The 12,628-nt window shown below is 38.7% G+C and overlaps 1 protein-coding gene across 1 annotated transcript; it reads left to right on the top strand.

The window, feature by feature from the left end:
- The first annotated feature begins 8,602 nt into the window (after positions 1–8,602).
- Positions 8,603–12,282, top strand: LOC109206339 (uncharacterized protein At3g49140-like). Its single transcript, XM_019369161.1, has 4 exons — positions 8,603–9,054; positions 9,144–9,269; positions 9,479–9,817; positions 10,129–12,282. Exons 1-4 carry the CDS (start codon positions 8,869–8,871, stop codon positions 10,372–10,374), a joined length of 897 nt encoding a protein of 298 aa, XP_019224706.1. The 5' UTR covers positions 8,603–8,868; the 3' UTR covers positions 10,375–12,282.
- Positions 12,283–12,628: the final 346 nt, after the last annotated feature.

Raw genomic sequence — 12,628 nt, 5'->3', positions numbered from 1 at the left:
TGAGTCTTTGCAAAAATATAAAAGTTAAACTTAGTAAATATCTATTCTTAAAATGGATAATATGAATCTCGACTCATTTTTTAAAAGTTCATTATCTAACACATTTTTTAGTGAATAATATGAATGGATTTTTATTTCCCATTTTTCCACCGCTACCTTCTGAGTAATTTTTTAGGCTAGTGTTCCTCAAATGTCTCTTTCCAATTTTCTCTTGTACGTACTTGTAAAAGAATGTCTGTATCTTTATTGAGCAACCAATTGACGAGCCAATTATTTAAATGGTCACTCAATTATCTCAAAATTATCTCTTAAAGTTATTTTTTTTTTTCGTTTGTAATAACAAAGTCACTAAATTATGCCTATTGCACTCAGAAGGTCACTCAACTAGATTTTCGAAATTTTGGATTGCAAAATACCTATTCTACCCTCCAAATTATAAAAGTTTATCACCTTTTTTATTTTTTTTAAACGTTTAAGTATTAACAGCAAAAATTCAAATTTTATTTACACAATTCAGAATGAAAGAAAATAAAGGTTGTAAAATATATATTCCATGCACGTAATATAAAAATAATTATTTAAATAAATATATTTTTATAATATACATTATATATTCTTAAAAATTATGCTCATTATATTATTATATTTCTACCAACTTTCCGACAACACAAAGTTATGTCACATGAAAGCACGGGGACTATCTGTATCGGGTAAAATATGCTATGTTAAGTCGTTCATGGAATATATATATTTCAAGAATATATAATGTATATTATAAAAATACCTTTATTTAAATAATTATTTTTATTACGTGCATGGAATATATATTTTACAACCTTTATTTTCTTTCATTCTATTGTGTACTAAAATAACTATTACTAACAAATTATTCTAATTAATTTTTTTTACTATGCTCATTATTTTGTTATTCCAGCATTATATATGCTTAAATACTTTTTATTTTTTTAATTTATAAATAATATTTATTTATTCTATAGGTAAGTTCATAATGTAAATTAAAAGGAAAAAATTATAATATTAAAAAGTTTAAAAAAAATAAAAAGAAGATAATGTTTGTAATTTAGAGGGTAAAATAGGTATTTGGCAATCAAAAATTTGAAAAATCTAGTTGAGTGACTTTCTGAGTACAATAGCCATAGTTCAGTAACTTTGTTGTTACAAACGAAAAAAAAATGACTTTTAAAAATAATTTGTAATAGTTGAATGACCATTTGAGTAATGGACTCTCAATCGACTACAAAGTGTAGATGTTCATTATTAAAGCAGAGCACCCAATCGACTTTAATCACAATAATGCGAATTGTACCCACTTAACGAAGACAGTGAATTATCTAATGCATGTCCCGCCAAAATTTTGTTATACTTCCTCCTTTTACTTTTTTTTGGTACGTTTTGACTTTTCATGCCCCTTAAAAAATAATAAATAAAATGTATAATCTATCAAGATATTGATGATATATTATTACATTGGAGAAAATGATTTGAAATGAGTAGTAAATATTGTGAGTATAACAGGAAATTTAACTTTGCTTTTTTTAATATGCGTAAAGTGACAAATAAAAATAAATATCTATTTTTAGTACACATATAAAGTAAAAGTTAGGAGCGAATACTTCACTTGTCATGTTTGACTGATTGGTACTGCTATTTGTACTACGGTAGTCTTTTTGACCTGATCCAGACTCACCAATGTGAAGTGTGGAATCTTTTGGTAGTGGACAGGTGGTACCAAATGAAGTACCTCAGGAACGAGTGGTGGATTGATCATGATTTCCTTTTTTTGTTTTTCTATTAAAGATCGGTTCCCCAAAATTTTGTTCTTTCCTTTTATTTTATGTGATATACACATTTTCTTTTTGTTTTTCTATTAAAGAAGTTTTTAAAAGGGATAGAAAACTTTTAAATTTTGTGCTCTTAAGTCGCATGAATGTTTGAGACTATAAAAAGATGAAATTAAAGGTAAATAGAAAACGTTATATTAAATTATCTTAAATAAAAGAAAGTATTCTTTTTGTTTACCCCAAAATCGAGTAGCAATTAAATTTATACATATTTTTAAGGATACATGGTTTGATTCAACACAAATAATCAAGAATATTGGATAAACAAGTTAAAGACAAAATAAATAATCAAACCAGTTGTAATGTTATGGCCAAGCCCGAACTTAGATTGAACAGTGACCTTGTCCTCGATTGGACCACCGGTTCGAGCCCAGTTGTGAATGAAGAACAGAACAATTAAATAAGAACTTTAACAGTAGCTAAAAGGCAGAAAATAAACTTGTATTGCTTTAGTTTGCGTGTTATTGTGTGTCTTACAAAAGAAAAATTTTTCCTTTATATAGAAGGAGAGTTTCGTCTCTAGTATAAGTCTAAAAAAGGTAAAAAAAAAATCTTTCTCGTTAATTACTGACCAATAACCGACATCGAGCGAGATCCGCATCGTGATATCCGGTTGTGTGCGAATATCACAACTCTCTATCCATCGTGTGTAACCGTTTGCCGTGTTTCCCGAGGCCTTAGAATTCATTCTTGGCCCGGGGCGCGTCGCTTTATCATACCGGATGATGAGCACATCATTCACTCTTCCTGGATCTCGATACGAGGAGTCTCTAACCTCGATTACAATCTCGTGCATCCGTGCCCTTCTTCCATTTTCTCACCAGGGAATCGGGGCAGACATTACTCCCGATTTTACCCTTACATATATAGTCCCCTCATTTTCCGGAGAGTAGGTTTACCGAAATGACGGGAAGCGATAGATGAACTCCGATTCCTTCTTTCGTACGTTACAACCGAAATGACAGATAAAATTCGAAACGTCCCATCAGTCGCGTTGTTCTGACTTCGGACACGTGTCAGTCACCGATTGACTGTCCTCGAATGCGAAACATTGCGCATTGATTATTTTTTCTCTATAAAAGCTTCGATCCCTTTTCACTTCTTCCACTTTTCGATTCTAGAATTTACCCTCGAACTCTCTAATTGCTTTTAACTCCTCCAAATCTTCATACATTGCTCCTTGAACCTTCATATCTTCATCTTCAATCCTCGTACATTTTTTTTGGATCTTCAACCCAGACCTTCATACCATCTTCAAATCTTTGTATTTCCTTCAAACATTCTTATTTTTCTTCAAACCTTCATATTTTCTAGATCACGATGGCAAAAACCTCCAAGTCAGTGCCTCAGCAGGCTGCTCCTTCATCTTTCCACCCGTCCACAGGTGCCGAGGTAGCCGATCCCGAGATGGCTTAGGATCCCTCCATAAATATATAAAGTTTTCCTCTTTTCGGCAATACTGTGTCTTTACTTTTCCAGCATCTATTTGCAATTTTCTATTCGCGTATTGTTTTTAAATGCCTTAGCATAAAATCAGATGTAGTTCTAGAGCATTCGTTTTTCGAAGGTACGAATGAAGCCCAACTTCGATGCAACTTCGGGTTACTTGTGGCTTCGAATCTTTGGTAAAATCGAAGGCCTTTATGATACTCAAGTGTTTTTAGATGATATTTTTGCCGAAGGTAACCTTTTAATAGGTTTCAATCTTTTGTAAGGGCCTTACTTTCTCGTTACGGACTTCGGACGTCTACGAGCCGTTTTTAGGGTGGTCGTAGCCTTTCGTATTCGGGCACTGCCTAATAGGCTTGGTGCCTCCGGGATTCGGTAGCCCGGGTTGTCTGAATTTCCATCGGATAATAGTCCCCGAGTGGGGGCAGCTCGTGGGTTTGGTCCCCGAGTAGGGGTAGCTCGTGGGGTTTAGGATCCAAGATCGAAGAAGCAAAATGCATAGCAACAAAGTGTAAGGGAAGTAGAAATTTCTTCCATTGCTCGTGTAAGGTACATGATCGGAGGCTTAAAAAGTCTTTTGTCGTGGCTAGAGTGGACTATGCATGGTTCGCATGACTGTTTGACCCTTACAATAAATCCTAACCATCAAGCCTAAGCTTTTGACACATAAAATTCTCTTTCCTTACTAACGATCTAAATCCAGGGGTAATGGCCCCCCAGTATTCTAGGCCGAAATGGTTAGGGCTCGGATACTGTTGATCTGATGCCAACGATTACTAATTTCGATTTAGAGCCAATCTTCAAATCTAATGTAGCATGTTTTACTGTTGTCTCGTTAAAAACCATGCCGAAAAACCCACTTCGAGACAAAATCGGTTCAAGAAAAAAAGAATGCAACACGTGCTTTCAGACCTAATAGCCACATCTGTTCTTAGCCGATTACATGCATACGTTAGTACGACTTATAACAAAATTAAAAAGGAACTGAGTTTATACCTTAGCAGTAGTACCGTTTTAAGTCTGTCACGTTCCAGTTGTTTGGTAGTTGTACGTCGTTTCCAGCTTCGAGTTTATATGAGCCTTTGCCGGTTATTCTGACGACTCGATACGGTCCTTCCCAAGTCGGGCCCAGTTTCCATTCGTTCGGGTTCCTGGTGTGTAGTATTACCTTTCTCAATACCAAGTCTCCGACTTGAAAATGTCGTAGGTTGGCTCTTCGGTTGTACTATCTTTCTATTCGCTATTTCTGGGCAGCCAACCGGACCATGGCGGCCTTCCGCCTTTCGTCCAACAATTCCAGGCTCGTGATCATAGCCTTACCATTTGACTCCTCGATAGCATACTGGAATCTGAGGCTCGATTCCCTACCTCGACTGATATTAAGGCTTCTGCTCCGTAGAACAGAGAAAACAGGGTGGCCCTTGTGCTTGACTTCGAAGTCGTACGGTATGCCCACAAGACTTCGGGCAAGATCTCCTTCAATTTTCCTCTTGAACCGGTCAACCTCTTTTTCAGGTTTTGAAGTACAGTCTTGTTCGTTGATTCCGCCTGCCCATTCCCACTAGGGTGATAAGGCGTTGATAGTATCTTCTTGATCTTGTGATTTTCGAAGAACCTACCCGCCTTGCTGCCGACGAATTATTTTCCGTTTTCGCAAACAATCTCGGCTGGTATCCCAAATTGGCATATTATGCGATCCCAGATAAAGTCAATGACTTCTTTCTCTCGGACCTTCTCGAACGCCTGGGCCTCGACCCATTTAGAAAAATAATCGGTCATAAATAGTATGAATTGAGCTTTACCAGGGAGCCCATGGCAGGGGACAGACGATGTTCATTCCCCATTTCATAAATGGCCACGAAGATAAGACCGAGTGGAGCATTTCTGCCGATGATCCTTTGGAACTCGTCGCATTTTCGTACGAAGTCTTTCGCATCCTTCTCCATTTTGGTCCAATAGTAGCCGACTCTGATGAGTTTTTGAACCAAGGATTCAGCCCCCGAATTGTTCTTGCAAGTTCCCTCGAGAACTTCTTTCATGGCGTATTCGGTCTCTCTCGGTCCCAAGCATCTGGCTAGTGGGCCAAAGAAAGTCTTTCTGAACAATGCCCCTTTGACCAAGCTAAATCTGGCAGCTTTGGTGCGCAAGACTCTCGATTCTTTGGGGTCCGAAGGAAATTTTCCTATTTTCAAGTAATCTATGTAGTTGTTTCTCCAATCCCAAGTTAAACTTGTTGAGTTCACTTCGGCGTGACCTTCTTCTATCACCGAATTTATTAGTTGCACCACCCAAGCTGAATTCATCAGAATCGACTGATGACCCCAAGTTAGCCAGTGCATTGGCCTCACTGTTTTGATCTCGAGGTACATGTTGCAAGGTCCATACCCTGAATTGGTGTAGGGTTACCTGTAATTTGTCGAAGTACCTCCGCATTCGTTCTTCTTTTACTTCGAACATTCTATTGACTTGATTTACCACGAGGAGGGAGTCGCACTTGGGTTTGATCACTTCGGCCCCAAGGCTCTTGGCCAATTCTAGACCTGCAATTATGGCCTCATACTCGACCTCATTGTTAGTCAATTTCATAGTTCTAATGGATTTCCTTATCACACCTCCTGTAGGAGGTTTTAATACGGCACCGAGCCCGGACCCCTTTGCGTTGGAGGCACCGTCCGTGAAGAGAGTCCAAATTCTCGAGGTAGTCCTCGAGGTTAGCAGTAATTCCCTTTTGAGTTTGGGTATTAAGGCTGGCATAAAGTTGGCCGCGAAGTCTGTCAAAATCTGAGACTTTACGGCGATTCGGGGTCGATACTCGATATTTTTTTTGGTAATAAATGTGAATATTACCATAACAACCCAAATGCTTTACATTCTAAGAGCATCAAGTTTACTAGCTTATCCCAGTACAGCAAGACCTCAAAAAAAAAAACCTTCTAAATACATACATCCACTATGAAAGAAAGAAAAATCCACTGAACTACAGCCTAACTACACAATCGTTGTATCAACAATGGACATTGTTTAGCTCTTCTGGACTTTACATATATGCTCATTCTTTCTTCGAGCTCCTTCTTTATTTGGCCAACATAGAATTCCATATTTAGGTTGATTTGTCTAAAAATTCTCCAATTTCTAGCTTGCCAGGTATGGTGTACTATTGCTCCTAGGATTGCTGTTGCAACTTCCTTCCTGAATTGCTTCCAATGCCTCCTTCTAATCCACTCTAGTATCTCCGGTACTGCCAGGTCTAGTAATCTGATGTCTGTGAGCACATGATTTTTGCCCTATATGAATTACTTTCACAAATTCAAAACAAAATAATTTTTCCATTATTTGCAATTTTGTGGATTTTTGTGGCACTTTTTGTCAAGTGTTTGCATTTGTCTGTGCATGTTTATTTTATTTAGTTAATGAAAAATAAAAAAAATATGTTGCATTTACATTTAGGATTTAACTTTGTATTTTTTAATTAAGTAGAAAATTAGTTGTTTTATAAGAATTGGAAAAATCACAAAAATGGTTATTTTTGCACTTTTAATTTTAATCTTTGAATTTTGGTAGTTTTCCGTTTAATTTGGTTTTAATTAGAGTTAATTAATTTAATGTATTAGGATTAATTTTATTTGAGAATTAGTTTAGGTTTTATTTTAGTTTTAATTTGAAAAGAAATTAAAAAGAGTTTGTAATAAAAGGATTAATTTGGAAAAGAAGAAGGGGAAATGAAGAAATAGGATTTTGGGTTATTGCATTTGTTTGTTACTCAGGCCCAATCCATTCTCCCCAATACCCGGTTACACCCCACCTAACCCAGGCCCAAACACACCCTATGCCTGACCCAGCTCCCCCACTACACAAACGACCCTGTTTAGGTTAGATCTAATCTGAGCCGTCAAGGTTATGGGATCCAACGGTTGGGAAGTGGGGTTATTTTAATATTTAACTGTCCTAATCCCCTCCCCCCTTTCCATCGTCTCTCTCACTTCCCCTATCTCAGAGACACCCCCCAAACCCTAGCCCGCCGCCCTCTATTCCCACCGCCTTAGGGTGGCGGCGCTTAATCCGATCCCCATCAAAATTACACCCTGAAACCCCCTTTCTCCCCTCATTCCGAATCCAAACTCCACTTCCCTCGAATCACTCCAGAGTCCCTCGAATTTTAGATCGAAGGGATGAACCCTAATTCCCAAGAGCCCCTGATTTGAGTTTGTTTTGAGGATTTGGGCTTATTTTGATGTTATTCGTGTGTTCTTATTAAGAACACACGATTAATATCATATTTGGCCGAAAAATCCGAGAAGTTGAAGATTCAAACTCCATTCCTCAATTGCTCGAGTCTCAGTAGGTATTTTCTTTCCTTCTTTTCGGGTTAAGCTAGCTTTCTTTTTCCCCTTCCATTTCTCCGTTTCTTCTTAATTCTTCTTTCTATTTTTGTTTTCATTTGGTCATGCATGGTTAATTATGAAATGTTTTGGTCGGTTTGGTTAAATTCTAACTAGTAAGTCATTTAGCTTAATTTGTTAATTGTTGAAATATTCTTCGGGCTTACAATCGGTTTGAGCCCAAATATTTTCTTTTGCTATTATTGGTTCTGCTTTCAGTTCTTTTGTTTGGGTTTTGAATTAGAATTGGGTCCAAAGGGAGGGGATTAGCCCAGTTTGAATTGAAACCTTGGGTCAAGGTGACCCATACCCATTTGGGTGTCCTGTAGTAAAAAAACAGGGCTACTAGGGGTAATTCGGGTAATTGGATAAGAGAATCTTGGGTGTAACTGCTTGGGAAGCTTCTTAGAAGCTGGGTTGGGGGATTAATAGGGAAATCTGATAAGTTGAATAGGGATATCTAGGCTATAACAAAAATTCAAAAAGGGCTTAATTGCAAAACTGAGACCTAGTTGCTGCCCTACTTCCTTACCTATAAAGGCACCTCTTCCTTGCATTTCAAGGCAGAGATTCAAGAGATAAAAATTTCAGAAAGATACAAACGGCTGAAACTTACTGTTTCATTGAACTCTCTCTGTGATTTCTTAAATTTTCAATTCCTGAAATGGTTTCTAATCTGTTTGGGGCTGAAATGGTTTGAGTTTGATGGTTTAAAAGTTTGGTTGGAAGTTCTGGTTGTTATTTTGAATTGCTGCACCTCACTTCCTGGTTTGAAGTTGACTTTACTAATGGTTTCTGCTGCTAAACTACTGCAGATCTCACCCTCCTTTGCTGAAATTCTTTAGTTCTTTTGGTTGTATCCAGGTACATTTTCCGTGGAAAGACTGTCCTATCACATAATTACTTGCCTGTTTTCAGGTATCAAATGTTTATTGACAACTTTGGAGATAAACTGGACTTTGCCTTTACACATTCTTGTCTGTTCCAACTATCTTGGAGCTCTTTTAACCTTCCAGAAAAGGAAAAAGGAAAGGCTTTTGAATAGTGAGAGGCAGCTAGTGCATGCATAATATTAATAACTATGATGAAGCTCACACAAGTCATCTTTTTTGTATGTAGTTACTAACAAAAAGTTGATAAGAAAAGAGTTCTGAATGCTTGCTTAAATTTCAAATACGATGCAGCAAGTAATTATTGGCCTAGATACTGCTGAAATGCTAAGTGAGCTAGAGTCATTTGGTCAATCTGAAGTTGATTATGGCATAGATGAATTTGACGATGAGGACAGTGATATTGATGACGAAGATGACCTCGATGAAGATGACGACGACGATGGTGATGAAGATGAAAGTGACTATGACAAGGTATTTACTTATTTGAAATGTTTTACTTTTTAGAATGTGAGTAACTGCACTTTCCATTTATAAACATCAGTTAAAATGCTTGTTCACAGGATTGGGTTGCCATTCTTGATGATGAAGATCAGGATGGGGATTCTGACGGGTCATTGGGAGACTGGGCTAAATTAGAAACCATGCGCTCTTCTCATCCAATGTATTTTGCCAAAAAGATTGCCGAGGTGATTTTCCACGTCATTGATTTCATGGCATGAAAAGTCAAAGTTAAATCTAAGAGAGACATCAAGTCGGCTTCCTATTAAGCGAAATTAGCACATTATTACATTCAATTTTCGGCACATGCACATGCTGTGCTGGCATTACATCTTTTGAATCTGCTATTTAATTGGTAATTTAACCCATTTCTTTTGTGGTCTACTTTGGTGCTCAGGTTGTGACAGATGATCCTATAGATTTTATGGACCAGCCTCCTGCAGGTCTTGCTATACAAGGTGTTCTAAGGCCGTCCTTCCTTGAAGAGCACACTACTATTCAAAAGCAGATATCCGAACATAGGCTGAGTGACGCTGACTTAAACCAGATGGAAAAAGATGAAGACCATAAAGAAAAGGGCGGTATTCAAATAAATGGCCACAAACATGAGAGTGGATCATCACAAGATAGCCCAAGCTGGGCAGAATTGGAGAAGGATGAGAACCTAGGAAATGGAACTTCATTTTACAAGCTAGAGATGATCAAAATTCAGTTAATTTCTTCCAGTGGGAATCAGGTAATGTGTGTAGGTTTTATGAGGTTCAACCTTGAATGTTGTTAACATTCCATTCTTCACTCTGCACGTATATCAGTTTATATAGTGCAAGTTGTGTATCCACAGTAATTATTTTGGTCATCTCGAAACTCATTGTAGACAAGATCCATGGGATATTATTGTATTATTTATTTGAATCAATTGTTTTAAAAGAAATTTGATCAGTTCTATATCTGCATTCTTTGACCATTTTGTGCTTGTGGTATTCCTGCAACATATTTATCATTATTCAGGGATTACCAAGTTTATGTTGTCTATTTTGGTGCTCACAGATCTTTGTTGAGTTAGATGATTTTAGGAGAGCTAGGCCTGATGCGATAGCACATTCAGCTGCCAAAATAATATCTCGGCTTAAAGCTGCTGGAGAGAGGACTACACAGGCTCTTAGATCTCTCTGTTGGAGATGCAAGGGAATTCAGGTGGAGGTATGGCCCTTCAGCCTTTTTTTTGATAAGGTAAATTGTATTAATCAAAAGGGAGAAAAAACTCTTGTATACAAGAAGTATACCAAAAAGTAGAGAATTTACATCAAAACATGATTCTCTACAAAAGACGCCCAATCTTCTATACAAGTAGGGGCTATATGAGTGCACCAAAAAACGATCAAAGATAAAAGACTATTCTTAAGATGTGAAAAAGGAGACTCAATCCTCTCAAAAGCTCTCATATTTCTCTCCCCCCCAAACTATCCACATGAGAGCTAACAGGGCGAACTTCCACACCTTTTGCTTTCTTCTTCTACGGAAACCGGCCCAGCTATATAACATTTCCTTTACAGTGCTTGGCATCACCCATTGAACACCAAAAAGATTCAGGATTGCCCTCCACAAACCCGAGGGCACAGGGCAATGCAACAAAAGATGATAAACTTATTCCCCTGAGCTTTTACACATGTAGCACCAACTAACAAGTGTAATTCCTCTCTTTCGCAGATTTCCAGCAGTCAAGATCATTCCCCTCGCCGCTAGCCATGCAAAAAAGCACACCTTCGTAGGCGCCTTAGGAATCCAGATCGAGGAGTATGGAAAAGTGGCCTCCTCTCTCACTAACATACTCTGGTAAAAGGACTTTACGGTGAATAAACCATCGCCACGCAACCTCCATCTCCAAGAATCACAAGATGGCTGGGGCCTGTCTTGCCCATATAGCATTGTCAACAAATCTTGGAGCTCCGCAATCTCCCAATCTTGCATGTTCCTTCTAAATGAGAGGTCCCATACTACCCCCCCTTCATGCTCCTTGCGAATCTGTTGGACCATCAATTCCTTCTGATTTGAAACTCTGAAGATGTGGGAAAGAGACCCTCAGAGTATCCTCTCTACACCACCTGTGATTCCAAAAGTTGATTCTCCTTCCATCTCCAACCCTGTAAGTGATGTTGCCATTGAAGGCTTCCCAATTCTTCATGATGCTCCTCCACATGCCACACCCGAAAGGTGCTGTGATTGCCTTGGTCCTCTAACCCCCTCCCGTGGAATCGTACTTTTCTACTATGACCTCTTTCTATAGAGCATGCTCTTCTACCCCGAATTTCCACAGCCACTTCCCGAACAAAGTTATGTTGAATACCCCAACATCTTTTACTCCAAGTCCACCCCACTTTTTTGGCGAAGTGACTGTCTGCCAATTCACTAGATGAAAATTTCTAGTTCCATCCGCCGCATCCCAAAGAAAATTCCTTTGAAGCCGCTCCAGTTTTTCTATGATGCTCACATGAGCTTGCAACAGGGACAAGTAATAGGTGGGCATACTCGATAAAGTGCTTTTAATAAGCACTTGCTTACCGCCTTTTGACAAGTACCGTTTCTGCCAGCCTGCTAATCTTTTTTCAACCATTTCGATCACTGGATTCCAAACAGTAGTATCCTTATGCGAAGCGCCCAATGGGAGACCCAGGTAAGTAGTGGGAAGAGAGCCCACCTTACATCTGAGAACATAAGACAAAGCATCAATGTTAGCAACCTCACCCACTAGGAAAATCTCACACTTGACGAGGCTGATTTTGAGTCCTGATACTATCTGAAACCATTGCAGGACCTGCTTCAGATAGGTCAACTAATCCATATCGGCATCACACAAAACCAGGGTGTCATCCGCAAAAAGCAAGTGAGAGACTCTTCGGGCACTGAGCACCCCGATTGGAGCTAAGAATCCTCTCAAGAAGCCTCCGCCCGCCGCACGATCCATCATTTTACTCAGAGCATCCATCACTAGAATGAATAGCATGGGGGATAGGGCGTCACCTTGCCTGAGACCCCTGGAGCTGCCAAAGAAACCACACGGGCTACTATTAACCAAGATAGAGAATCTGACTGAAGAAATGCAGAACTTGATCCATCCCCTCCATCTTACCCCAAACCCCATCCGCATCATAATGAAATCCAGGAACTCTCAATTGACATGGTCGAAAGCCTTCTCAAGGTCCATCTTGCATAGTAAGTCGGGTTCTCTATTTTTCCTTCTGGAGTCTACAAGTTCATTTGCCACCAAAGCAGCGTCCAGGATCTGCCTACCTTCCACAAACGCATTCCACAAACGCATTCTGGGAAGACGAAACAGACACGTCAAGAACCTTCTTGAGTCTATTGGAAAGCACTTTAGAAATAATCTTGTAAATGCTCCCCACGAGACTAATAGGCCCGTAGTCTCTGATATAAGATGCACCTTCTTTCTTAGGCACAATAGTAATAAAAGAAGCATTGATACTTCTCTCGAAAACACCATTCACGTGGAAGTATTCAATGGCTTCCATCAACTCCCCCTTAATGGTGT

Source organism: Nicotiana attenuata, unplaced genomic scaffold, assembly GCF_001879085.1.
Source record: "Nicotiana attenuata strain UT unplaced genomic scaffold, NIATTr2, whole genome shotgun sequence".
Classification (NCBI taxonomy): domain Eukaryota; kingdom Viridiplantae; phylum Streptophyta; class Magnoliopsida; order Solanales; family Solanaceae; genus Nicotiana; species Nicotiana attenuata.
This window is presented reverse-complemented; position numbering and strand designations above follow the sequence as displayed.

Bases quoted from the DNA above. Each gene is read 5' to 3' on its own strand.
- LOC109206339 (XM_019369161.1), top strand. From the start codon at position 8,869: ATGCAGCAAGTAATTATTGGCCTAGATACTGCTGAAATGCTAAGTGAG. The intron at 9,055-9,143 runs GTATTTACTTAT...GCTTGTTCACAG, and splicing joins ATGAAAGTGACTATGACAAG to GATTGGGTTGCCATTCTTGA. The intron at 9,270-9,478 runs GTGATTTTCCAC...TTTGGTGCTCAG, and splicing joins TTGCCAAAAAGATTGCCGAG to GTTGTGACAGATGATCCTAT.